We start from the raw sequence: 26641 nt of genomic DNA on the forward strand, positions 1-26641 counted from the left end.
TCGTATAGAACTGCACACTATTGCACATCTTTACAGAACTCGTATTAAATGAAAAATCATCCTGCATTTTACGAAATAGACAAAAAGAAGCAATATAAACCGCTGTTTGGTATATGGCATTTACCACTATAATTATATTATATAATATAATATAGTTATAGTGTAGACCACTCATGGCGTCGAAGTGACGTGGCGGTGGCGTGACTTATCACGCCTGTGCCACGTCATTTCTATCTGTATTGCCCCATAAGCGAACATGTAAGTGGCACATGCGTCTACCACGCCAGTCCCACGCCACCCCCATACGCCCGTTCTGTGTGAATTGCGCCTTAGAACGGCTTTTGTATTACGGCGGTATAACCTTTACCGCAAGGTACCGATTTCTGAAGGCACCCTTTTAAGTTTGACTGTCACTTTCCGTAGTGTCACTGTTGCATGTCACTTTGACAGTTGACGTCCATGTAATTGTAAACGTAAAAACTGGAAGAAGGGACAAAGTTTTCAATATTTTCCTGGAATATTCAAAATTAAAACAGAGAAGACTATTATTTATTAACAACCATGGCCAAAACCTACGATTATCTTTTCAAATTGTTACTGATTGGGGATTCCGGAGTGGGTAAAACTTGCGTACTGTTCCGCTTTTCAGAGGACGCCTTTAATACAACATTTATTTCTACTATAGGTGAGTCAAAAGGATTTTATTCACTACTTCCTAAATGATTTATTAAATATTTCAATAAGGAACAAATGACAGTTTATTCTGATCTAATTATTAAAAGACTTGGAACGCCTTTTCCTGTTAAACCACACCTCTAAAAACGCTCTTTAATTACTGCTACCTGACCATATTCCGAGATTTGTTATGATTAAAAAAGATCAATTTATTTTGTGGACCCATGACTAATAAACCTAGATTGTTATTTAATTAAAATTCCTGCTTTTATTTTGTATATGACACTTAAGGCAACATGTTTATGGTCTGTTAACTACCAAACAAATGAATCTCAATTGTCTTCCTTTACTTGATGAGTCACTTAACAAATCTTTCTCTTTTATAAGGCATTGACTTCAAAATAAGAACTATTGACTTGGATGGCAAGAAAATTAAATTGCAAATATGGTAAGAAAATCATGAAAATTGTGCTGATAAGATTTTGACTTCTTTCATATCTTAGGGACACAGCGGGGCAGGAAAGATTCAGAACAATCACTACAGCTTACTACAGGGGTGCCATGGGCATAATGCTAGTTTATGATATTACAAATGAAAAGAGCTTTGAGAATATTAAAAATTGGATTAGGAATATTGAGGAGAATGCTTCTGCTGATGTTGAAAAGATGTTGTTAGGAAACAAATGTGAGCTTGAAGAGAAGAGGCAAGTGTCAAAAGAGAGGGGTGAACAGCTTGCTATTGAATATGGTATTAAATTTATTGAAACTAGTGCAAAGACTAGTACAAATGTTGAGGGAGCCTTCTTTACTTTAGCTAGAGATATTAAAGCAAAAATGGAGAAGAAATTGGTAAGTGCTTTAATGATCAAGACTTATTTAATTGTCTTATACTATATATCTCTATTTACTAATATATTTTATCTCTTTTCATCTCTTTCCTGGCAGAAGGTAACTATGCTGTCTTTTTTCTTGTGGTTGCTTTTATTACATTTTTTCCATTTTGCATGAGAAATTTCTTTTATTTTTCATTCATTTTATTTATTATATTTACTAAAACACTAAAGGTAATTACAAAGTTAAATGCACTGAGCTTCAGTCTCATTTCTATCATATCAGCATCTGCTGCAGACTGCAACCTTTAAATTCCCTAATACTTCACTAAATTTAAATGAGCATACAATGAAATATTTAATTATATTGCAAGATTCTATATTAATTTAGTTATAAGATATAATAAAATGTGTATTAAAGATCTTTCTGCTTCTATAAAATGCAATTCTGAGTCAAAATGAAGTGTGGAATGAAGAAACCTAAGTATTTTATATAGGTAATCAAGATATACAATTGAGGAAATTTAAATATTCAGTTCATTTCAATTTAATTAGCACATTTAGCCACAAGAACAACAGTATTTATGTTGTATGATGGCTCCTATCTCAAAGCCATGTATACACCTGTATCTCAAACAAATTAGAAAAACTTATGGGATCACTTAATTATCTAAAACCTTATATCTAATCAATTTAATTTATTCATGTAAAAATACATAATGGTATTTACATACCATATAAGTAAAAAAAATATATATAAATTTTAAAATTTAAACCTAGTCATCACATAAAAATTAAAATATAATTAATAAAATTATATAAGTAATTACAATATTATTATTATGATTAAAAGTAACATATTGCAGATAAGTATATAAAACAAGATTCTGGCACAAAGAAAACTATTTATATTTAAAAAGAGGGGCATTGAAAATAAAATTTTTAAAGTATAACATACACATTATGACACTCAAGACAAGTAGAACAGTTTTTGTTTACAAGAGTTAATGGGCAAATTTTTTTTTGTCTGTTGATAACTTGTTAAACAGTTTAACTGCAATAAACTTTGGGCAACCCTGGCAAGATAGGTGGCAACAGGCAGGCACAATATTATTTGAATGTCTGGTGTCATAATTGTGGATATTACCGTAAGTTAAAAATAGGCATTTAAATTTTCAAAAAAGTTTTGGCAAAAAAATTTTTACATAAAGTACATACTCATTAATATCAACTGATGGAGGAGTAAGTATATTTAATTTTTTAAAAGCTGGTCTGCAATCATCCCTAAAACTTATGCCTGCTAAGATCCTCAAAGTCAAGTCAAAGTCAAAAAAGCTTTATCATAAGATATGGATCTTCTTGACAAAGCTAATATAAATTATCATATTACAAAAGCTTAAGATTACAGAAATAGCACTACTTAAAAACTGTAAAAGTAGACTTAACACACATACATACATTAGATATAAAATAACTAGACAAAAAACAGAACATGAAATATAATGGTGTAAAATATAATATAAAAAACATAAATATAAGTATATAAACAGTGCACATAACTTATTATTTGACAATTGCAAATAGAACTTACTAAAATGTTTAAAAACTTAAAATAAAGAATAGTAAGAACATTAAAAACTATCATAATAAAATTCATTTAACCTATAATAGGGTCTACCAGCCAGCAATCTTCTAACTTTATTTCTAAACATTTTGAGGGAAGGAATGGCGGACAAGTTATTTGGTAGATGACTGTAGATCTTAATGCTCTCGTAAACAATTGACCTTTTTACCAATGTTGAACGAGGTAGAGGTAACTGTAGTTTTGAGGTATTTCTAGTCATATGAGTGATATTGTTCGGCTGAAACCTGTGTCCGATATTTATGGATCATTGTCGCAGTTTCGAGAACAATTAATCCATATAGAGGAAAAATGCCTTGGTTTTTAAACAAGGGCTTACAGTGTTCCCTACTGGCTGCGCCGCAAATGTAGCTCTTTTCTGCAACACCAAAAGTGACTCCATGAGGCCCTGACCAGAGAACCCCCAAAAACAAAGACCATAATCTCAACCTTGACTCTATTAAGGCATAGTACACTAAGTTTGTCATTACAAAACATCCAGATGATACCTTCTTTGAAAGATTTATAATATGAGATTTAAAAGTCAATTCAGTATCAACCATAACTCCTAAGAATTTAGTCTGAGACTGAGATGCAAGAGAATACTATGAAGGGTGGGGAGCCCCACCTGACACTTGCACAACAAAATATTTGTTTTGGAGAAGGTTAGCAACAGAAGGTTGGAATCACATCAGGACTTGAACAACAAGCTTTTGAAGATCTGTGAGAATAGCTTCTTTAAGGCTTAGTTGGTCAGAGCAATGCCATAAAATTGTGATGTCGTCTGCGAATAAAGTGAACTTCCCAATTATATCAAGAGATTTAATAACCTTTATAAAAAGTAAAAATAGTATGCAGCCCAAAACTGACCCTTGAGGAACACTCCAATTATTTTCTGATATCTCAGATGTAGAAGATCTAATCAAAACTTCTGGCTATGGCCTGTCAAGTGTAACTCAAACCAAGAATGCGACACCCCTCTAAAGCCTTAGTGGTGAAGTTTTTGCATCAAAATGTGATGATTCACACAGTCAAAAGCTTTTGAGGGGTCACAGAAAACCACTGCATTTACTCCACCACTATTAATGCCTGAATATAATCCCTTCAAAAACTGAAAAAGTGTGTCGTTTGTACAGAGCTGCTCTCGGAACCCAAATTAAAGAGGACTTAGAATATTGTTTGAATTAAGAAATAAAATCACCCTAATTTTAACTAGCCATTCCATAATTTTGGATAAATTGGAAAGTAAAGAGATGTGTCTATAGTTGGAAAGATCCTCCAAGTCTCCCCCTTGGTGAAAAGGAATAATCTTAGCCAATTTTAAACATGTGGAAAAAATAACAGACTCCTAAGAAATATTAATTGCTTGGGCTAAGATATTCAAAATGTGGTTAGACAAACCTGTAAACATTTTTATGGATAGGCCAATATCCCCTGAGCTTTGTTTATTTTTAATGTCCAATATGGCTTGTTTTAGTTCTGTCAAGTCTGTGGGAATGAAGAAAAATTAATTTTTAACTCTTGTAAAATTTGACAGAAGGCTAAGAGGATCAGAAGGTTGGGTTATATTTTTATTAAGATTTTCAGCTATAGAACAATAGAATTCATCTAATAAGTTCGGAGATAATTCACTTTCATTAATGGTTGAGGAAAATTGGTTTTTGTTACGAATATCGTTTATTATTGACCAACTCTCCTTTTGCTTGTTACATGCATTTGTTAGACGGTTTCTATAATAGAAATCCTTTGCAAGTTTCATGAGTCTTTTATAGATAGAACGATAGTTATTAAAATAAGTATGAAAGTAGTGGTTATCCGTGAATTTCCTAATGAGGACGACTTTAATGACGACCTTTTGGAAACCGTGGTTTTTTATTTCTTATTTTAATTTTTCTAACAGGAAACGCCTGGTTAAAAAACTGTATTAAGTTGGTGTGAAATTTCCCTATAGGATCTGCAGATATCAAAACATCTTCCCAAGAAGCATTATTACATCGCTGATAAAACTTATCATAGTTTGTTGTACTAAATATTCTACCATACTTGAATCTTGCTGGTTTTTCTACAGAAGTCTTGTCAAATTCACATAGAATAGCATAATGATCTGACAAGGCTGCATTAATGACAGAACAGTAAAGTTTAGAACAAACATTAGAACATACATAATCTATTAATATAGACAAAAACTGTGCTACACGGGTTGGACTTTTAAAATGCATTACTACATTATAAGTATTAAATAAATTAGTCAGTCTTATGGTTGTGGCTGCTACATCCGAGTCAAAAAAATTTATGTTTAAATCACCCGCTAGCATCATCGTCGAAGATGTTGGAAATATTGATAGCAGTGTTTCTAGTTTATTTAAAAACACGTCAAAATCTGAGTTAGGGAATCGGTATATATAAATGACATAAATATTTAACAATTTTGAGGAGATGACACAGAATTCAAAGATTTTTTCCTCTAACAGATAATCATGCATTAACACAGGTTGAAAACAATTTACAGTTAAAAAACTTTCATTCGCGAAAAATCATGTTAGATTCGCGAAAAATCAAAGATTATTTATGGAAAACCAATTATTTAACAGATAAAACTATAACATTTGTATGACCCATGTGTTTTAGGTGGTTGTTTATATCTTTAAATACTGGGAACTTGTTTTTGATTAGATCATTATAGCCAGAAATAATTATCCCATGATCATCCAATGTAAAGTCCTTTGTTAAGTCGAGTATATTTTTAATAACATTACTAAACATAGCATGCGGTTTGATAATAGACTCTATACAAACGTCTTTTAAAAGCCTGCTTAACAATTTATCATATTCACTAACAAACTTATTATTTATCACCATTCTAAGTCGGTTTATTTCCTCACAACCTGAACGATTTTCTGCTTCTAATGTTTCTAGTGATACAATCATTTTACGGTTGATTAACTTAAGTTCTTCTAGTTTTGAAGTAGATTAACTCTTTCTAGATGGGCAGCAGCACTTTCCTTCAGAACAAAGATAGTAGCACTAAGCTCTTGAATGTCACTCCTTAAATTTATTATTTCACTTCTTTTTTCATTTAAAGTATCAACCATTTTCTTTTCTTGTTCCAAAGCTAGCTCTTCTAAGTCCTGTGTTTTACACCATTGTCTTAATGAATAAGACTGGCTTGCAGATATTTCCTGAGATAATCTATCAATCTCTTCCCTAAGTTCAGCTATAAGGTCATCTTTTTCTTCCCTTTTATTATTAAAGACCAAGTGTTTTTTGTTTAATTGTTCCTTTAAAGAATGATTTGATTTCAGAAGAAGGTCCATTTTAGTTTGAGTATCTTGTAGACACTGATCACTATTTTCTTTTTCTTGATAAAATTTTTCAGAACAGAAGACCGTGTTTTCCACCAATTTTTTTGTGATCTCTACAATCCCTCTCCAAAACACGCTACACAACAAAAGTAGCCATGTGGTTTCGTAGCACAACATACTTAAATACTTGAAATACGCTACCGTTGACGTTAAAATAGCTACCAAGAGAATGACCCAATTGGAATCTTTTTAGAATTTTCAATGTTTATAATCACTGGAATAGCTTAGATCTATTGTATTAAACCAAATCAAACGAACACTTTAACCGACGGCAATTTGATTGATTTCAATATCAGTCTGTAGATCGCGCTTTACCTAACACACTGTCCAAATTTCAACATTTTTGGTTGGGCATTTCTCGGGTTTTATGCAAACTCTGTCAACAAATTATTAACAAACAACTTTATTTGTGTGGTTATAATGACCTTTAGCTGTAGAGAAAACAATCTTGCAGTGATGCATTTCCCCAAGCTAGGATACCATATTACATAGCAGAGTGAAAAGGGCCATAATAAGCATGCAATAATGTCCTGTGAGATACAGTCATAGAGGTTTCTTAGCAAGAACACAGTGCCTCTGAACCTGCCCGATACCTCCTCTGAATGAACATCTCATGTGAGCTTTGAATCAAAATACAACCCTAAAAATGTTACTTAAGGTGGATTTGTAAAATCTGCAATATTCCTTAGAGAGAATATAATTTTTTTGAGTCTTTTCTGTATCAAGCATTAGTTTATTGGTATTAAACGATTCTTCTGCTTCCAGTTGTGCTCCAGACCTTGTATATTGACCTCCATAAACTTTCCAAATCATATTCATGAATGGAGTTATCATGAGAGTAGTGTCTATCGCAAAAAATATGTATTGAGCAAGCCTACACATTGGCAAGTCATTTATAAAAATTAAAAATAAAATAGGCCCCTATAATATAGCCCTAAGTGGTACTCCTATCTTTAATACACTGTCAGAGGATGACGTCCCTCCCATCCTCGCTATTGGTGTGCGTTTATTAAGGTGAGACTTAAGATGTTGTTTTCTCAAAAATTGTAGAATTTTAGCTTATTTAGCAGTAGGTCATGTGAAACACAATTGAAAGCTTGCTGAGATCACAGAAAAGCGCAAGAATATGTTTACGATTCTTGAAGGAATTCATTAGGTCAGAGAGAAGACCAAGGATTGCAAGAACAGTGCGCCTTTCCCTCCTGACTCCAAATCGACTGTTAGTAAATAAGTTCTTGTTTTCAAAGAAGTCAGTAATCTTACATACCATATACTTTTTAAGTATCTTTGATAAAACTAACAGCAGTGAGATGAGTCTATAATTGGAGATTTCCTGTTTATCCCCTTTCTTAAAAATTGGGTTTATTAAAGCTTTTTTTATTTATTTGTAAGAAAAATAAGACTTTTCATTGTTTCATATATTTTTGCCCAAATTATAGTAAGTATACTTTATTTTCATCTAGTGTTCCGCACTTTTTGTACTGTACAGTAAATACCACTTTACTCAAAGAGAAACACGGTAATATGACTCTATAAAAAAAACAGAATTAAGCAACTGATAATAGGAAATAAATTGGTATTATAAAAATTGCTTAAAATACCTACTTAATAGAAAACAAAAATAATAATTAGACTATTATATGATAAATTAGAATTAACATGAAGGCAGTGCAAAAGTACGCAGCCTTTGCGTCAGAGAAACCCACAAGGCAATGCGGCAACTTCAATATATGCCACGTTTTTTTTTTATTTTTTAAAATTTTCCAGAAAATTTCTCAAGTACAATACATTTTGTAGTGACTAACAAAACTTTGGAAAGTTATTTTTTGATATATATTGATCATTCCTAGAAAGCATATTCCATAAACTTGTTGAGATATAAGAAAATTATATTTCAAAAATTGTGTATGTTGTTTGAGATATTTCAGCATTTGTTATATGAAAAAACAAAAAGCAATAAGCAAAAAAATATAAGAAAGCTTAGAAATTCACATAAACCCACCAGATAGGAACTGTTGAAAATACTGCTGTAAAATAAGTACATAAATAGCATTATGCTTTGGGGTACATTTTCTTGCAAAGTTATGGGACTAATTTTTAAAATTAAAAACATTTTAACCTTAGAGTACATGATAATGATCCAAAATATTGACTGAAACTTTTTCAGCAAAAAATATTAGAGTTTTAGTCTCTGTTAAGTTTTAGGTCCGTAAATATCCGCCAATTCAAGAAGAATGGGCAAACACAAGAACATTGAAAGACTAGAATCAGTGACAACAATTTTGTTTGAGTTTAAAATGTGCTCAGGGGCAAGGGGATGTTTTGTTTACAAACATATTCACTAATTCTCTGGTGTCAAGTTTACACACAATTTCAAAAGAAGAAATTTTTAGCTGTATATTAATAGATATAATAATAGTCCTATGGTTGGAACCTTTGGTGTGACACTCAAATTATGAGACAGTTTTACCACTAACCAAAACTCTTCATTTTTATTCTCGACACGTGTTTCGCTAACGATGTTAAAATCTTCGGGCGAAGATTAAAACTAAACTAAAACTAGTTACAAATGGCCTTATATACTAATGATAACTAATAGAGCGGAAAATTCAATGAGCATGGCCGAACAAATCTTAAACACTAACTAAACTATATAATTGAGTATAAGGGATTGGACCTTTATCCCTGTTAAGAATGCTTTTTTGGTTTTTGAATATGGCTTTAATATAACTTTACATCTAATTTTCTATTGTTATTAACTGGTTTAAGTAATTTTAAGTTGTCTATCCCTACAAAGTGGCCAGTTTTTAAAACATGTTCAGCCAAACTTGAATTTTCAACTCTCCATATTTTACATGAGCTACATGTTCTTTAAATCTGACATTAATTATTTTCTGTTTTATCCTATGTACTTTTTATCACAATGGTTGCAATTAATCTCATAGATCCCAGACTTTTCATTGGTGTTTATTTTAGCTTTTGGGTTACCTAAAAGATTTTGTAACTTGTCTGAACTTTGATAGACCATTCTAAGACCTATGTTTTTAAAAATCCTATCACAGCCTCTCATCAAGATAGGATCATATGGTATTGTAACGAAAGTTTGCTTACTTTCATCTTTTAGAAATGCGGTAGAGTTTTTAAGATTAATTTTAAACCTGTGTCTTTCAATCAGCTTATCAATAATCATGACCATTGACCCTAACAATTGTTTTAATTGTTACTTTTTCTTCATTAAATCTATTATTACTTAGAGGAAATTAGACAAAACGATTTATCAAGAAATGCATGCTAGCAACTTTATGTTGAAAATAATGGTTAGAGTCACTAGTTATGTATCTAAAAGTAATTGTTTCTTTTCTATATATATCAAATTCTAACTTATAATTATTTTTGATGACAAGAGTATCTAAGAATGGAAGTTGGTTATTTGTTTCTTGTTCGAAGGTAATAGATGGAAAACAGTTATGGAGGTGTTCTACAAAATTATCAATATTGCATTTGCTTTTGTCGAACACGGCATTTACATGAATGCAGGAACACATTATCAACATATCTTAACCAAACTCGTGGAAAGTCTTGAAATGTATTCTTTGCATTTAACTCCAAACGGTTTATGAAGAGCTCTGCTAGAAAGGGAGAGAGGCATTTACGCATGGTACTGTTTCTTCCAGTTGTTCATAGTATGAGTTGTTATATTGAAAAATATTTTGTGGCATACAAAATTTTGTTAATTTAATTATTTTTTGGATATTGTCGAAACCATTACTTTCCAGAAGTTCAATCAGATATTCCTAAGTTTCTGGTATAGGAATGCTTGGGAACAAAGAAGATACATCGAAAGAAACAAGAATTTCATTTTCACTTAGAATTAAATTATTGACTTTTGAAATAAACTCTTGGCTCTTTTTGACTAAAAAACATTCATAAGGTAATTTTAATGTCTCAAATTGCTTTACCAAAAGCTTTGAAATGTTGTACGTTGGAGATCTTATAGTGGTGACAATAGGTCTCATTTTATTGCCAGGTTTATGGATTTTTGGTAAACAATATAGTTTTGGAATTGTTGGGTTCGAAAGTTGTAACTTGAATTTTTTCTGAAGGGGGAACAAGGTTTTGCAATCATTTAATGATGTCTTAACCTGCGAGATCATTTTTGATAAAGAGTTTTTAGAAATCTCTTTATATGGGTCATTTTCAATAAGATCATCAACTCTTAGAGACCCTTACCCTTAACCTTAACGATAGTAATAGGTTTTTCATTTTGTGATAATGAAGAAAATTTGCCAATGTATTTGTGGTTAATAAACTCAGATTTGTTGTTATTAACCACACATACATTAGCAAATTTTTTTCACGATTCGCAACAATTTTTTACATAAATTCGCAACCAATTACAAGGAATCTATACACTATTGCACAGAAGTAAAGCAACTCCTAAAATATGAAATATTCATTTATCAAAAACAAAATTAACATTAGCGAATATTATACATCAGCCAGTTTAAAAGGTTATAGTATGTTGCAATGAGATGCTAAATATAATGATAGATTAAACGACTTACCTGTAAGGAAGTTTAATCTTCATTATATGATTTACCACGTTCGAATAGACCACCATGTATTTACGTTTCTGCCGCGCGAAAATGTCACTGATAACAAAGCAAAATGCCGGGCTATACATTCCATACCGATCCTCAATACGTTTGAAGTACAAAACTGACATTATTCAAAAAGGTTGTAAAATTGGGGGAGGGAGACGTTCTAATAGACCAAGTAGATGTAATAAGTATTAGTTTGTCTAGATCAGTGGGTTCAAAAATAACTAGTAATTAGAAAAGAAAAGATACAAATCAAAGATAATATAATTATCATTCATAAATGCATTACATACAAGGAGAAATATAACTATAACTATTTGGGTAAACCTATAGAACAACTTTTTTTTGCAATATGTTAGGGTCTGTTATAAAATTTAATAAACGTATTAGATCTTTTTGTCCATCCAGTGGAATTTCTGATGCACTCTATATTAGCACCTGCGCGAAATGCAGCTGAAGCAGCGGCATGTCTAACGCTGTGTGCTTTAAAATGAGAGATATCTATTCCAAACTTTCCTAATATATTTTTTAACCACCTTGATATAGAGCGGTAGCTCTATAGTAAAACTTCTTTCAGAAGTCGATTTTAAATAATATTCCAGGGTACGCGCAATACAAATTTCAGGCTTATCATTAAAAAATGGAATGTTTAAAACCGGCTGATATCTAGTAGGTGAGGGAGTCTTAATTAATTCTGAAATACCAATTTTGTATTCGGTGCCAAATAACTTAATATCGCTCAGTTTAATTTTTGATAGGGTCTGGACCCTATGTGAGGTAACCAAAGATATTAATAATAGTTTTATTTGTGAGTAATTCTAACGAAATTTTATCTAAGGGATATAAGCTAGTAAGATATTCAAGAACCGTTTGTGGATCCGAAGTAACCTCGTATCTCGGAAATACGGGTCTTTCTTTAAAAATTCCCCTTAAAAATCTCTGTAATAATGGTTCTTCTTTAATATCTATAATAAGTTTAAGAGCTGATTTATGACAATAAGTATTATAACAAGCCCCATTTTTAAATTCATAATTTAAAAAGGAAAGGATATTATTTATAGAAGGGCTATGCCACATAATATTATTTATGGTACAAAAGATCCACCACTTAAAATACGAGCAATCATATTGTTTTAATGTACTAACACTAAGCGAATTTATGAGAGTAGGGATTACTTTTTCGGTGAATCCTTTCTTCCTGTATGCTTCCCCGATAATCTGCCTGCAACCAGGGTAATGTTCGGCCATATCGGGTGCCGTGAAGACCTAGATTCACAATCTGCTAAGTTTTCAGCTCATTTTACATAGGAAGCAAATATAAAAATATCTGTGTCTTCACACCATTCCCATATGGCTTTGTTTCTTGGCTTGGCTGTTTGTTTCTTGAACTTCCCATTTTATTTATGCAAGCTAGCCATTATATTATCTACTTAAAGTAAAATGTCTAAATTAAATTTGTCTTTGGCGAATGACTTTAGATTATAAAAAACTACCAATAATTAAAAAAAAAATTATGTGCTGTTTAGCTTCATATTTATTCCAAAACCCACCTGTTTTATAAGTAGAACAAACAGCTCCCAAGCCTGAATTAGATGCATCTGAGAAAATCGTATAAGAATAATCCCGTTGAGATAATGAACATCCTGACCTATTAATGTTTTTTAACCACCAATCTAAATCTTTTAAAACAAAAACTTCTTAAACAAACGTGAGACATTCGACGCGCACTGAACGTATTGAGGATCAGTATGGAATGTATAACCCGGCATGAGTCAGCAAAAAATTGTTTTTGCTTTGTTATCAGTGACATTTTCGCGTAGCAGGAACGTTATTTCATGGAGCTCTATTAGAACGTGGTTGAGAAATATAATTGTTATCAAATGTCAAAAACCGTGAGTACAATAAAATGTATGCATAATATACTTTATTAGCGCGACAAAAGGAACTTTTATGAAATCAAAATTGTATTTTTTATCTAACAAAAAAAAAACAGTTTTAACAATTAATCAATCATTTACGAATAAAAGTCAATGATGCTCAAGCTCTCAACAAGATTCGCAATAGGATTTAAGTCCGGTGATTGGATTTAATTGGATTGGACGGCTTAAATATTGTTTTCCTGAAGAAGATGCGATGTACGCTTTGGGTCGTTGTCTTGCTGAAAGACGAATCGGAAAGGCATCTCCCACTCAGCATGAGGCAACATAATATTTTGGAGTATGTCTCTGAATACCAACCGATCGTCTAATCAATGAACCTCCTCAAATGAAAAGCACAGAAAAAGCAACATAAACACACACATTCCCTCCCGTGGTTTATTATTAGTATTGTGTACTTTGGTTCGAAGCTTGTATTAACTAGACGCATGACACACCTCATCTCATCGGAATTGAAAGTTTTGTAACGAGTTTGGTCGTTGAATAATATTTTTTTTCAGGCTTGAAGTGTATCATTTAAATGACGGTGTAAAAACTCAAGCCTTGCACAGACACTTGACGTAATCTTTTTTTGGACAGTCATCAAACTTACTTCCAGTTCAGGAATTTTAGCGATTATACTTGATCCTGACAACCACCAATCTTTTTGGGTAATTTTAATTCTGATTCTTCTATTCATCTGAAATGTAGTTTTGTTAGACCTTCCGGATTTTGACATTTTTTGCATATCCTCATTGTGTGGTTTAATTATTCTAGACATGTTTGGGTCACTATGTTTTGGTTAAAGGAACTGCCTGGAAATATAAACCAAACGCTTTCCTTCGAAAAATGCGTCTACTACTATTTGGTAAGCAAAGAGCTTCAACTCCAGGCAAATTGGTTTACCCGTTGGCATACTTAATAATGTTAAAAAATAAGAAAAAGAAATATGTAGATTCTTTTTTTGTAAAACAATAAAAAAAGTTACTTTTGTCGCAGTAATAAAGTGTATCGCTTAAATTAATTATGACATACTATTTGTTTGACATATGAAAGCGATCTCATTTCGTCTGTGACAGCAGACTAATATGCACTTGAAACTAAATGGTGTTTTATCTTCGCTAATACCAATTTAATTTTTAATCATTAAATAGTTCATTTTTTCGTTTCAATCATATTTTCGTAAAAGTTGCTTTACTTTTGTCCCATAATGTATAACAACTTTCATATTAACTACAGTATGCATAGTTAGGGATAGATTTTATATTGTTAGCCATACAATTTGCGTAGCAGGCTGGTCTGTGATTTGTTATTGTTTCACAACTTTTAGATGACATATACTTTTATCTGCTTTTCATGAATTCCATTGAATACCAAATTAGAAATCCAAAAGAAAGTCCACACGATTTTAATATTGTAGTTACCTTTGCTTTAAAATATGAGAATCTAACTGTAAACATTCAGTTAATACTATCTATACAGTGCTTTCATATCAAAACGAACTACCCTTAATAACTTCTTAAATAAAAACACGTTAATCTAGATATAAAGGGGGACGTTTATAGTTGAGTATAATATTTTATAGTTGACAAAGTTCTCTCAATTACCTCTAGCTAACTGATTTTGATATGTCAAATATAAACCCTCTCCCATATGACACATATGACACATAATATGACCCGTAAGCAGCATTAAAATGTCTATTATAGATATTAATAGATATTTTATTGACCTCAAACTTTTGTGTTTCAAATGGCTACCTTAAGTATGATATATCATTTTAAAGGGCATACAATTTCCTTACTGATCTACCAGTAAAAATGTAAGGTAATAAACATTTCATAGAGTCCAAATATTTTTGTGTGGATAAAATTGATGTTGGGATACTAGATCGTGCGATAGTCGCTTGATGAACAATTTCCAGTGATGTGGATTGACAAGCCTGGTGCAATTGCATGGCCTCACGGTCGCCAGGGGGATCGCCTTTGAGGATATTTAAAAAGCAAAGTTGATAACCTTTAACAAATAAATTTATTAATAACACTCGAAAGTATTTAAAGGATCGAATTACTCGCGAATGTAGAGATATTAGCGGACAAACCCTTAGTGTTTATAAGTCTAGAAATTTACATTTAGATTTTTATACATCGTTAGTGGTAGACTGGATGCCCTGTAAAATGATGTATTACACTATAGGATAGGCATTTGAAAATATTCATTATTACCAGACATTTTAGTCACTTATCGCTGGTACGTCAACCAATTTAAATTTTTTTGGCACTGTTGAATAGGCATTTTAAAGCTGCTTACAATGATGCGTCACACGATGAGGGTTCCCATTTGACATAAAGTGAGCTTAGTTGGAGATGAGAAGGTGATTGACAAAACTTTGTCAAATATAAAATTAAACGTCCCCTGTATATCTAGACGTGTTTTTATATTAAGTTGTTAAAGAAGGTATTAAGGGTGGTTCATTTTGAAATGAAAACACTGTATAACATCAAAATATTTTAACTTTGCTTTCTTACTATCCATATTATACAGGATGTCATTGAAATGGTGTAAAAAAATTGGGAGATGATAGTGTTCTTAAAAATACTAAAAAAAGTTCCTATAAGTATAGGGCGGAAAATGCATATTAAGGGAATTAGGAGCACTAAAAGGGTGAATTTGAAAAACGGTTTTCTTGAAATTGTATTCGTAAAAGATGAGATAAGATTTCGAAAAAATGTATGATTACGTATCTAAAAATTTTTATAAATTTTGACCCTAAATGAAATGGTGATACTGAAATATTATTTTGGATTACTTTTGAAACGCCATAACTGTCATAAGTTTAGGTTGATTAATCAGTTAGCAACCCATCAGGACACACTCTTTGCCTTCAATTTTCCGGAAAACCATCGGTCTGGGCAATGTGCAAGAAGAGTACCTTTTTTGTAAGAAAAATATGTTTTCAAGAAATGAACCGAAAATTGCAAAAAAAGTAACCTCAATAAACTTAGTCACAAAACAACGCCCTACCCTTGCAAACATTCTTTTTCTGATTTTCCAAGTAATTTTTCAGTATCAGTCAAATTTCCCCTTCATAAAAAAGGGATCATTTTACATACTTGTTACATAAATAACTATTTTAAATTCATCTTTTCAGTGCCTTTAACTCCCTTAATATGCATTTTCCGCCATATATTTATAGCCCTAATTTTTTTACACCATTTCAATAACATCTTGTATTTTATCACATACAAGCAACTTGGTTTAAAATGAAACAGCAGCTACATTTTCTGCGACACTTGTACGTTCAGCTTCTCTAACGTTTGTGCTTATTTTCGATTCAGTTTATATACAATACTAATTTTTTTTCATTTGACGCATGCTAAATTATGTTAAAAACAAAAATCATGATTTTTTCCCTAATATAGGAGGCGAGCAATCCCCCCAAGGGTGGCCAAGTATTACGGGGAACAGATCCCCCTAAAAAACCCACAAGTTGGTTGTCGAGATGCACCCTTCTCTGACCTTTCGCTGCCTCTGAAAACACTCTACCGCCATCTATGTTAATGTAAGTAGCACCCCAGTTTACCTGATTATTTTCTGTTAAAGATATATTGTTTCAGAGCGTACGGATAGGGCCGCAGTTTGGTGAGTTTTGGGGTGGGGAAAATTTTGATTAATCTGACCAAGGCTCCTCTTTGTTCTCCAATTTAAAACACTCACCTCGGCCCAGATACTTTGTATTATTTGAAGAAGCACAAAGAGGTGAAGCCTGTTGTTTGTTTAAAACTATATTTGTGATGAGGTAATGTGTTTTTTACCGCTAATATGTATAGGGTCAATATTTTAAATTAAATGAGTAATTAAGGTCCATTCTGGTTAAGGTGATTAAACAAAAAGTATTTATCGATAAGTCCCGGAATTTGTATATACGAGATAATGAAATATATAATTATTATTGTCATGTAATGCCTATATAACTCTCCACGATTAGATGGTTCGAATGTTAAAATTTTCACGAAAATCAAATATTTAAAATGACACACAATTCCTTTAGCCCTCTTAGTTATAATAGAATTTGTAAATAATTTACATTTTTAAAATATATAATTTTTTTATAATTTTAATAAACTTTATGATGATAATATTGGTTTTTATTAGGAATCCTCATAATCTATTTACTTCTGATTTTCAAGGCTCTTACGGGGCAAAAAAAGTATTTTGCGTTTTTTTTCAAATTTCTTTGTAATCGTAATTATTTCCAAAATTATACCTAACGTAAATAAACTAGATGACATATTATGTCGTTTCATTGCAAAATTTTTTCTTTTTTTTTTTTTTAAACACTTTCATTTCATCATTTCATTCCGGATATTATCTCACGATTTTCATTATAATTTATAAACTTTGCCCATTGTTATCCACCCTGAACTGAAAATGGTACATAATGGTAGAGTAGTAAGTATAAACCTACAACTTAAGTAAAATATATATAAAAGAAAAGCTGGACTTATTGAATATACGACGATTATTTTTTATAAATAAGTGGGTCGGAGTTACGGCGAACAACTTAATATATATGTAAAAAAATATAAATATCGTTCGAGTATTGCTCCTACAATGTTATTATTGGAAATAAGTCTACAACGAAGCAAACGTACACAAAACGGTGTTTTAATAAAGAAAATAACAGTACTATAATTATTTATACAACTTAAGGTATAAAGTACCTACTTCTTTCCAGTGCCGGATTTACAAATATTCCGCTTTACGCCCTGTGTGAAATGTCGCCCTAAATGAAAAATTATGAAAAAAATTCCGTGCCACGCCCTATTTTAACTCCAAAAACATCACTGAAAATACCATTATTTGTAGTACAGATCAAGGCTTAACTCAAGTCGGAGTCAAAATGGTCTTAGAATACTATAATATACCTAAGTTACCTGTTATTTGTAATTAAAACTACACTTTACATTATTTTTTGCCTGGATTTAACAGCAGCAAATGAGTTTATAATCGTATTAAAATCTAAACTGTTGGTTAATTCAGATTCTACTGTTAAAATTGTCAGAGCATTAAACCGCTCTTGTTCCATAGTTGATCTTAGGTACATTTTTAAACGTTTAAGGGTAGAAAATGAGCGTTCTGCTGAACAAACTGTGACCGCCATAGTGACGAAAATACGTAAGGCAATGTCAACATTCGGGAAAACTACCTCCAAATTCCATTCTCAAAAAAAAAGCCATGAAAACATTTTCAAAACGGTTTAAGCGACGTTTAATTTCAGCCGCTTCTGAACGAACCGTTAGTTTCTCGGCAGTGGCGTCTTCTATTGCTGTCAAAGCCTTTAGGTAATCGCTCCAATTTTCTTGCAAACTAATCAGAGCATCATGCCGATCGAACCACCTTGTAACATCTACCCGTTTAGGTATTTTAGCTCCAGGTTTTAAATTGGTAAATAGTATTTTCCAGCGACGAGTAGATGCCGAGAAAAAGGTATAGAGGTTCTGCAAAGAATCAAAAATTTCAATGCTTCCTTAGTACATTCTGCCGAGCAGACACCAACCAAATTCAAAGAATGCGCAGCACATGGGATGATTTAGGATCCTAGCTTGTAAACCACTGTAGCAACCAGACATGTTACTTGGCATGGCATTGTCGTAAGACTGACCTCTACAAAAATTTAAATCCAAATTGTGCAATTCCAATTTGGAAAGAATGGCATTTTCCATATCTTCGGCCTTATGTCGCACATTGGTCGCAAGAACCCAATAAAACGCCCCATTGGATTTCCGTTCGTAACATATCTAATAATAATAGATAAGTGATCAATATGTATGTATCCATACAGTAGTGTACACATCTGCCACAATATGATTTAGAACGTCACTGGCCATAAGTTCAACAAATTCTTCACATATTTGGGATGACAGGTAAGACGTTCTGCCACTTCCAGGATTTCCATGTTGTGATATGTGCTTTGCTATGAACGGATCAAATTCCGCTATCAGCTCTAAACACATCATAAAATTGACATTATGTCTATTACCAAATTTCTCAACTGTTCCTCGAAATGGTAGTCCTCTAGAAGCCAATTTCTTCGTAACTGCAACGACCCGCTTTAAGACATTCTTTCAGTAATCTTCTTCAGCTTGTTAATAACAAAGAATTACTTGATTTTTCTTCTGCTGACGCCGCAGTAAAGTTATTTGACACCTGCCGTGTTCTTTGGAGTTTTCATGCAAATTTAAAATTTTATTTACATTACTCCAATCGTTCATACCATCAGTAGCCATTTTTGAAGCACCTCCGAAAAGCCGACATGGAGTACAAAACAGACTTTTCCTGGAAACCGAATAAATTAAGTACTTTCGTGGTTGCACTTCTCCATTAGCAAGTTTTCGATTAAAAACGTTTTTTGTCAGACACCTCGTTTTGTCCCCAGTAACAGCTTTTGTGACTGAAAAATCTGCGTCAGTATTTTGACAAGTTTCATTTGTTAAAGATAACAAATAGTCGATCGTGCATTCGTTGATCTTCCAGTCGGCAGGATCCTTACTAATCAATTGAGCTCTTTGAGCATCCGCATTTTTCGACGCCGATGATCCTGATGCTTCTAGTGGTTTAGATGTTGATTCTAAAATAAACATTATAGTTTTAGCATACCTAATAAATTAACAGTTCACATTAAATTTTAAATTGGAGGAATATACTCAACCTAGATGTACTATAGTGATTTTTCAAAATTTACACTGAAGTTTAAAAACAAAGATATATATTTTACGTATATTTTCATTAAATTTTATTTAAAATTACCAGCACCGGCATAGACAGTTTTGCTATAAAAAATAATAAATATTTTTACCAATACCAAATTTAGGTAAAAGTTCCAGCACAATACATTTTTATTTTTTAATAATTGCTTTTGTTATAAGATATCCATATTCTATACTATTAGCTACCTATATAAAAGGATTATTAACAGCTAAGTAATGCTAATATACCCAGTGGCATATGTAACGTCCCCTTTACCTCCCTTCCCTCCGAGGCGCAGTGAGACTCTCTTTAGATCGTTTATTTTTTAGATTATATTTACTATATAAACTCATAATTAACACAAAATACATAAATGTTATTTTGCAATAATTTTTAACCAATATCTAAATCGTTTTTTTTTTTACGAACTAATTTTACCAATGTGTACGCACATTTAATGCGGTCGTCATTCCTATTTATCACTCACTTCTTATCATAACCATGCAGAGCGTCTTGTGATGCGATTGTCAAGCCACGGAGCAAAAAGAGGCATACAAGAGACAGAAAGAGAGACGAGCGAAAATTTTGGCGGGAATTTGGCAAATATTCACAAGGGTTTTTTCATTTTTACTGTTGTGTATGTGTACTAAATACTAATTTAGAAATAATAATTTTGCGCTATAACCTATTTTTTTTAGATTTTTACAGTCCCACCACATCAAAATTAATTCGTATAAATGCCACTGAATATTGAATATACCTATTTACCTAATATTATAAGTTTACCTGCATATAAATTTTCAGTTGGTATAGGTAAATTAGTATCGGCAGTTATCTCAGGAGAGCAAGCAACGGGGTTGGAATTAAGCTCACTATAGGTTGAAGCTTTATTTAAAAAAAACTCTTTAATGTTTCTTGTTTTGTCTAAAACAGCCTGAACCTTTCTTCGTTTTTCTTCAGCAATCGCTTTATACTGCGCCCCACTTAATCGCTTTTTTCGTCCGTCACTCATGATAGTTAAATTTAGCTAACTAAATTTTTGCAAAACTTGCTTCACACAGCACAAAAATAGAAATTAAAAATGATAAACCTACAGAAAATCGGGCACAAATATAAAAAGGGCTCGCATCCAATATCGATATTTTATCGATCGATATTTCATTATGTTTTTTTTAAGTTTTCTTTTGTAAGTTTTATTTTTAAAAGTTTAATTTTTCTCAAGTTTTGCCGAAAACTTTGAGGGAAAGGAGTACTTTCCCTCAAAGTTTGTGGGGCGGGGAGGAGGTTTCGTAATGATTAGTTTGCATGTTTACCACGTTCAGGAGCTACTAGCTCTACTTCGACAATTCCTGGGTTTTAAAAGCCATTAAATGTCTGTCTGTAAAAGTAACAGATTTTTCATGTTTGCAAATATTTATTTGAAAAGGCGTTATTTTTTTAAAAACATGAATCTACAAAAATTCATTCTTATTTTTGGCTACATTTTCAAGAAACCTCATAACTGTATTGTCATTAGAGATAGAAAGGTGACTCAAAGACTGACACGTGCTGAAATCAATAAAGTAACTTTTATGCACAAATAACAAGATCTGAGAATAGTTAACTATTGCCAGTATTTTTTGATAAAAATCAAAATTTAATTTTTTCGCTATTTTTCTGTTTTTTCAAAAAACTTCATAACCTTATTGCTATTAGATATACCTACTTGGTTCAAAGATTTACACGTACCCCAATTAATAAAATAACTTTTATGAAGCATTAAAGAAATCCAGCAAATCGAAGGTTTTTGAGAAAAATAAAAAACTCTAATTTGTCATTTTTGGATCATGTGATTTTCAAAGAACTTCATAGCTTCATTATTATTCGCCACGATTGCAGATAAAATAGTCCTTATTTTCCTATAATTAGGAACATCATTCTTCTTGCAAAAACAAGAAACACAATAGCAACAGGACAATCAAGTAAATTATTAACAGTGTTGTAGAGAAAACATATGCCAACGTTTCTTCTATAATTTTTCATTATGGAAAATTCAGTACAATTGAAAAAAACCTGCTCATAATCTATATTTCCCACTGAGATTCTCAGTCTATAGCCAAAGCGTATCTGTTTTAAGCAGGAAACATATTTTGGATACCAGATTGGACAAGCATATTTAAGTATAGATTTCACTACTGAATAGGAAACTTTTTTCAAAGTAAAAATATTAATAAACTCGTGAGAGAGTGCACCACAAATACAAGGAGCTTAAAGACTATTGCATATATTTTTAAGATGAAGGTTGATTAAAAGTTACGCCTAGGTCCTTTATCGTTTATGTTTTTATGGCTCCGCAATGATTTTTACTTATATTTAAAAATGATATTGATTATTTTAAATCTATTATCTAAATTTTGCAATAAAGAGTATTTTTATTGTTGAGGCAGTTAAGCATATTCTATGCTTTGAAGTATATCACAAAATTTTAGGAATATTGTGATTTGTTCTGATTTACAATAGGGTCTAAAAGAAATACCTGAAAAACTTGTTGCAAAACGAGATTTTTTTTTTAAATTGTTGTTTGATATCAATTTTAAACATACTGTATACATCACAGAAATATTAGACTAGATTTATTTGGACAAATGCTCATTGTGGTATACCTACGTGGCAATGAAGAAGCTAATAATATTGATAAAAATCATTTACACCATTATCTTATCAATAAAATATTTTTTACAGGGTAATAAAATAAAATTTGAATATAAAGTGGAACATTCACAAGCAAGCTTTGCCAATTTTTAAAATCCTTAGATTTTCTTTAATAAAGAGGGCTCGTATGTGTATACAAATGAATGGTGGTCACGTAGAACAAATAATTTAGGGTCATTATGGTCATATGATTTTTATTATAATAAGTAATTTAGCATTAATTTAGAAAAAAATTATTTTAATTTATTTTGTTAACTTGTTGTACCTAGATTTTAAAATTAGGATATCTAATAAACGGATTCTCAGGCCGACATTTACTAAGAATACTTTTTTTACAAGAAAATATTGGATAATTAGAATTTTTTACTAGAACTTTATTATACAGGGGTACAAAAAAGTTTTGGTATTTTTAACAAATCCAATATACCGCAGGTGGCGCCCTCTGCAAGGTATAGCAAATCCGTGAACGGATTTCAATTCGTTCCAAAAATTCCCCTCACACCAAATTTTAATTGAATATCTTATGAAAAATACACTCGACTTGCTCCAAAAAAACATTTTTATATTTCTCATTTTGACGCCCTGTATTAGGGGAGGGCCCAAAAATAGCTTTTTTCAAAAATTTTGGAATTTCGTTTTGGAATAGTGCGCAAAAGTTGCCTTTTGTTATTCTAAGAAAAATGTTTATGAACAGTTTTTCGATTATAATGCGTCTTCTGCCCCCTTCCGGAAACCAAAAATGTCAAAAAATTTTGAAAATCAAAATTCGGAATTTCGATTTGGAATAGCAGCAGTTAGTTTCCTTTTCCCATTTTGGCCAAAATATTTATCTACAGTTTTTTTTATTGCATCAAGTCTTCTGCCCCTACCGAGCCTTAAATGTGCGATAACCCACATCCTAAATGTTCTTTTCTGACAAAAGTAAACATTCAAAGCAAAGTTTTTCATAATCTGTCCGCTTTTAATGGCAAATTATAAAACTTACGTAATACTAATATTATTATTATTATTATTATTAGGTATTAAGTTACTGGGCTGAATACTGTCCTGTCTATTATTTTATGTGCACCTGACCCAGGAAGCCAGTTGACAGGCGCGGGTGAATTATGCGACTCAGTCAGTTGTTCTGAATGTTTTGGGACGGAACGGCCGGCATCCTATATTTGTATCGGTTGTCGCGCCTGTGATTTTGAATAAAAAGTTCAAAAATTCATCAAGTCATGAGTTTCTCAAAAAGGTGTTACACAAGACGAGATACCGATTGTCCTTTAGTTGGATCACCGGCAGATTTCAAAGACAATATTCTACCTACGCAAGAAGATGTTGTGATGAGGTGTTTTTTATGGATGGAAGGTATGGGTATACCTTACCCTCAAAGCGCCAGATTGTGGAAAAGAGCCAACAGTTTCAGAAATTTCAAGCATACTGGTTGACAAGCTCCTAAGTTTATGGAAAAAGCGTCAATTCCTACAGTCGCATGTAAACGTGTGTTGTACCTTATTAAAATGCAGCATGATAAATATTCAAAGATTTTGTGGTACCCCAAAGTCAAGAGAAATGAAAACTATGTTCTAAAAGTTGAAGCGTATAAAGCAGAGAACAAGAAACTGTTCGACATAAGTGCCTGCAAGTGCGAAAAATTTGAGGAGTGTTCTTGTAGCAAAGAAAAAAAGGTAAGATTCATATTATTTAATTTTACGAGATTACTCATCTAACAGCTAATTATTTTTACAGGTACCTCTAAAAGAACGCGCATTTCTCGCAGATCAGAGAGGTTACAGACAAATATTCATAGGACGTGTCGACGCAAACAAAGAAAGTAGTGAATAAGTTTAGAAGAATTGAAAAGATGCAAGAAAGGGAAAACTCGCATAATAGTTTTTGCCCTGAAAAGCGATCATCCGAAGACTTCATCGGATATATTAGCTAATATGTCAGTTTCTTCTGTCGGCAATATCGATACAGCTAGTCAAATACCTTCTAGTTCTAAAGACTCTATAAATGAAATACTAACTCCTAAATATAATACGCTCAAACTACCTACGCTTGCTAAAATGTGTGACAGATATGGATTATCAGACAGATCTGCAGCAGCAGTAGCTACAGCTGATTTACAAGATGTTGTATTAGTAACAAGAGAAAGTTCAGTGCAAATAATAGACAAAAATAAGTTAAGAAGAGCTAGAGAAAATATAAGAAATACCATTGTCGATTCGATAAAGTATCAACCTATAAATGCAATTTATTTTGATGGTCGAAAAGACAAAACAATGACTACTAAGAAAAAGATGGCAGACTTCATAGATTAACTTTAGTTGAAGGACATATTACTTTGCTGCAAGAACTATGTTCAGTGTTTCTAGCTCATGCAATGCCTTCTTCTGGATCAGCGAAAGACTTACTTCGAAGTATAGTTGACTTTTTACGAGAAAATAACTATGTCAGGATTACTAGCAGTGGGGTGTGATGGCACCGCAGTTAACACAGGATCAAAAAAATGGGGTCATCACTCAACTTGAAATAAAGTTAGGACGTCCTTTACAACGATTTATCTGCCAGCTTCATGCCAATGAACTACCGTTGAGACATCTTTTTCAGCATATTGATGGCCAAACAACCGGTCCTAGTGCATTATTAGGTCCTCTAGGCAAACTTATAGTTCACTGTGAAAATTTGCCAGTTATTTAATATGAAATTATCGACTGCAAATTACCCCAAATAGAATTTTGCGACTTAAGTACCGATCAAAGATATCTGTACAAAATTTGCCTGGCAATATCCTCTGGTCAATGTTCGACAGACTTAGCGAATCAGAATCCAGGAAAGGTCAGTCATGCCCGATGCTTACTTGATTGAAAGAATTGGCAATTTTTATTCTAAGAGTTTACGCTCCGATATGGTTTTCAATTAAACAGAACCCATCTTGTGCAAATGGGGCAAAACAGGTTTGGCAGTCCATTCAGCTGAGTCGATATTTAAGGAGCGATTTGCGAGCGATTAATGTTTCAGTTATGCGTATTTCGCACACCCGGAAAACATATTATTATGTATGCTAAATGAATCTTGTCCCCACATCACAGAACTTGCCATGCGACGTATTTTAAATGCTAAAAAAAGGGAAAATCCAGAAATAATTCGTCCTTTTATAATACCAAAACTAAATTTTGATGCAGAAGACTATACTAATCTGATAGACTGGCTTAACAATGACATCACTCCGCCCCCATTACTTCATGATTTAAAACAAGATGTTTTACAAAACATTATAAGAGGAACCCCGGATAAATTTATTGAAGTTTCATCTTATCCTTGTCACACCCAAGCGGCTGAAGGATGTGTAAAATTGGTAACGGAAGCTTCGTTATCAGTGGTTGGTCCTAAAAAGCGAGATGGATTTATAAAAGCAAGGTTAGATTCTCAAAAATTAATGCCACAATTTGAGAGCAAAAAGGACTTCACAATAACTATATCCGTTAAACATTTCATTACGTTTGTTTTTATAGAATTTTTTATTTGGTTTTCTTATTGATAATTGTCTAGTCTATATTGGCTAGCTAATGTTTATAGTAGGAAATGTAATGTAAAACGTAAATAAAAGTTATTCCAACAAAAAATTCGTATTTTTGTTTTTTTTTAACTTTGAGTTCCGGTAGGGGGCAGAAGACGCATTACAATCGAAAAACTGTTCATAAACATTTTTCTTGGAATAACAAAAGGCAACTTTTGCGAAGTATTCCAAAACGAAATTCAAAAATTAAAATTTTCGGCCCACCCTACCGGGCCTGTATATTGAATACCGCGCGTCCAATTAAAAAATGGCATAACGAAAGTCGCATTATTTTGTCCACCATATGTAGCCGGCGGATTGACCTTCTTTTTCCTGACACCCTGTATATACTTTTTGCTATTAACTTATAAAGAGAAATTGTATATTCACCTAGATAGCGCTCCGTCCCATAATGCTGCACCTGTAAGAACACGACTTAATGAACATTTTCAAGATAAATGGATTGGCCGTAATAGTCCTTTGTAGCATGCCTTTCTAGGTATCCAGACTTCACACCTCTGTATTTATTTCTGTGAGGGTACTATCAAAAATAAAGTTTATAAAACTAGTTCACCAATATTAGAAGAATTGAAAACTCGAATAAGATAAGCATAGGAACCAATTTTTTTGACACGAATTACAAAAAGT

At 32.2% G+C, this 26641-nt stretch overlaps 3 protein-coding genes across 4 annotated transcripts in view; all 3 read left to right on the top strand.

Moving 5' to 3' along the window:
• Positions 1 to 26641, top strand: part of LOC126747854 (proteasomal ubiquitin receptor ADRM1 homolog) — a 421821-nt gene that overhangs the window by 307855 nt on the left and 87325 nt on the right. The window lies entirely within an intron of this gene.
• LOC126747911 (ER membrane protein complex subunit 7 homolog) overlaps positions 1 to 26641 on the top strand; it is a 325016-nt gene that overhangs the window by 196799 nt on the left and 101576 nt on the right. The gene's annotated exons all lie outside the window — the stretch shown is intronic.
• Positions 429 to 17144, top strand: LOC126747914 (ras-related protein Rab-8A). Its single transcript, XM_050456881.1, has 5 exons — positions 429 to 685; positions 1063 to 1123; positions 1179 to 1524; positions 16428 to 16567; positions 16623 to 17144. The coding sequence occupies exons 1-4, from the start codon at positions 562 to 564 to the stop codon at positions 16521 to 16523; spliced, it is 627 nt and encodes a 208-aa protein (XP_050312838.1). The 5' UTR covers positions 429 to 561; the 3' UTR covers positions 16524 to 16567; positions 16623 to 17144.

This window comes from Anthonomus grandis, chromosome 2 (assembly GCF_022605725.1).
Source record: "Anthonomus grandis grandis chromosome 2, icAntGran1.3, whole genome shotgun sequence".
NCBI classification, from domain to species: Eukaryota; Metazoa; Arthropoda; class Insecta; order Coleoptera; family Curculionidae; genus Anthonomus; species Anthonomus grandis.

Coding starts and splice junctions, on each gene's coding strand:
- LOC126747914 (XM_050456881.1), top strand. CDS start 562: ATGGCCAAAACCTACGATTATCTTTTCAAATTGTTACTGATTGGGGAT. Junction 1,124..1,178: donor AAAATTAAATTGCAAATATG/GTAAGAAAATCA, acceptor TTCATATCTTAG/GGACACAGCGGGGCAGGAAA. Junction 1,525..16,427: donor CAAAAATGGAGAAGAAATTG/GTAAGTGCTTTA, acceptor TCCCTAATATAG/GAGGCGAGCAATCCCCCCAA.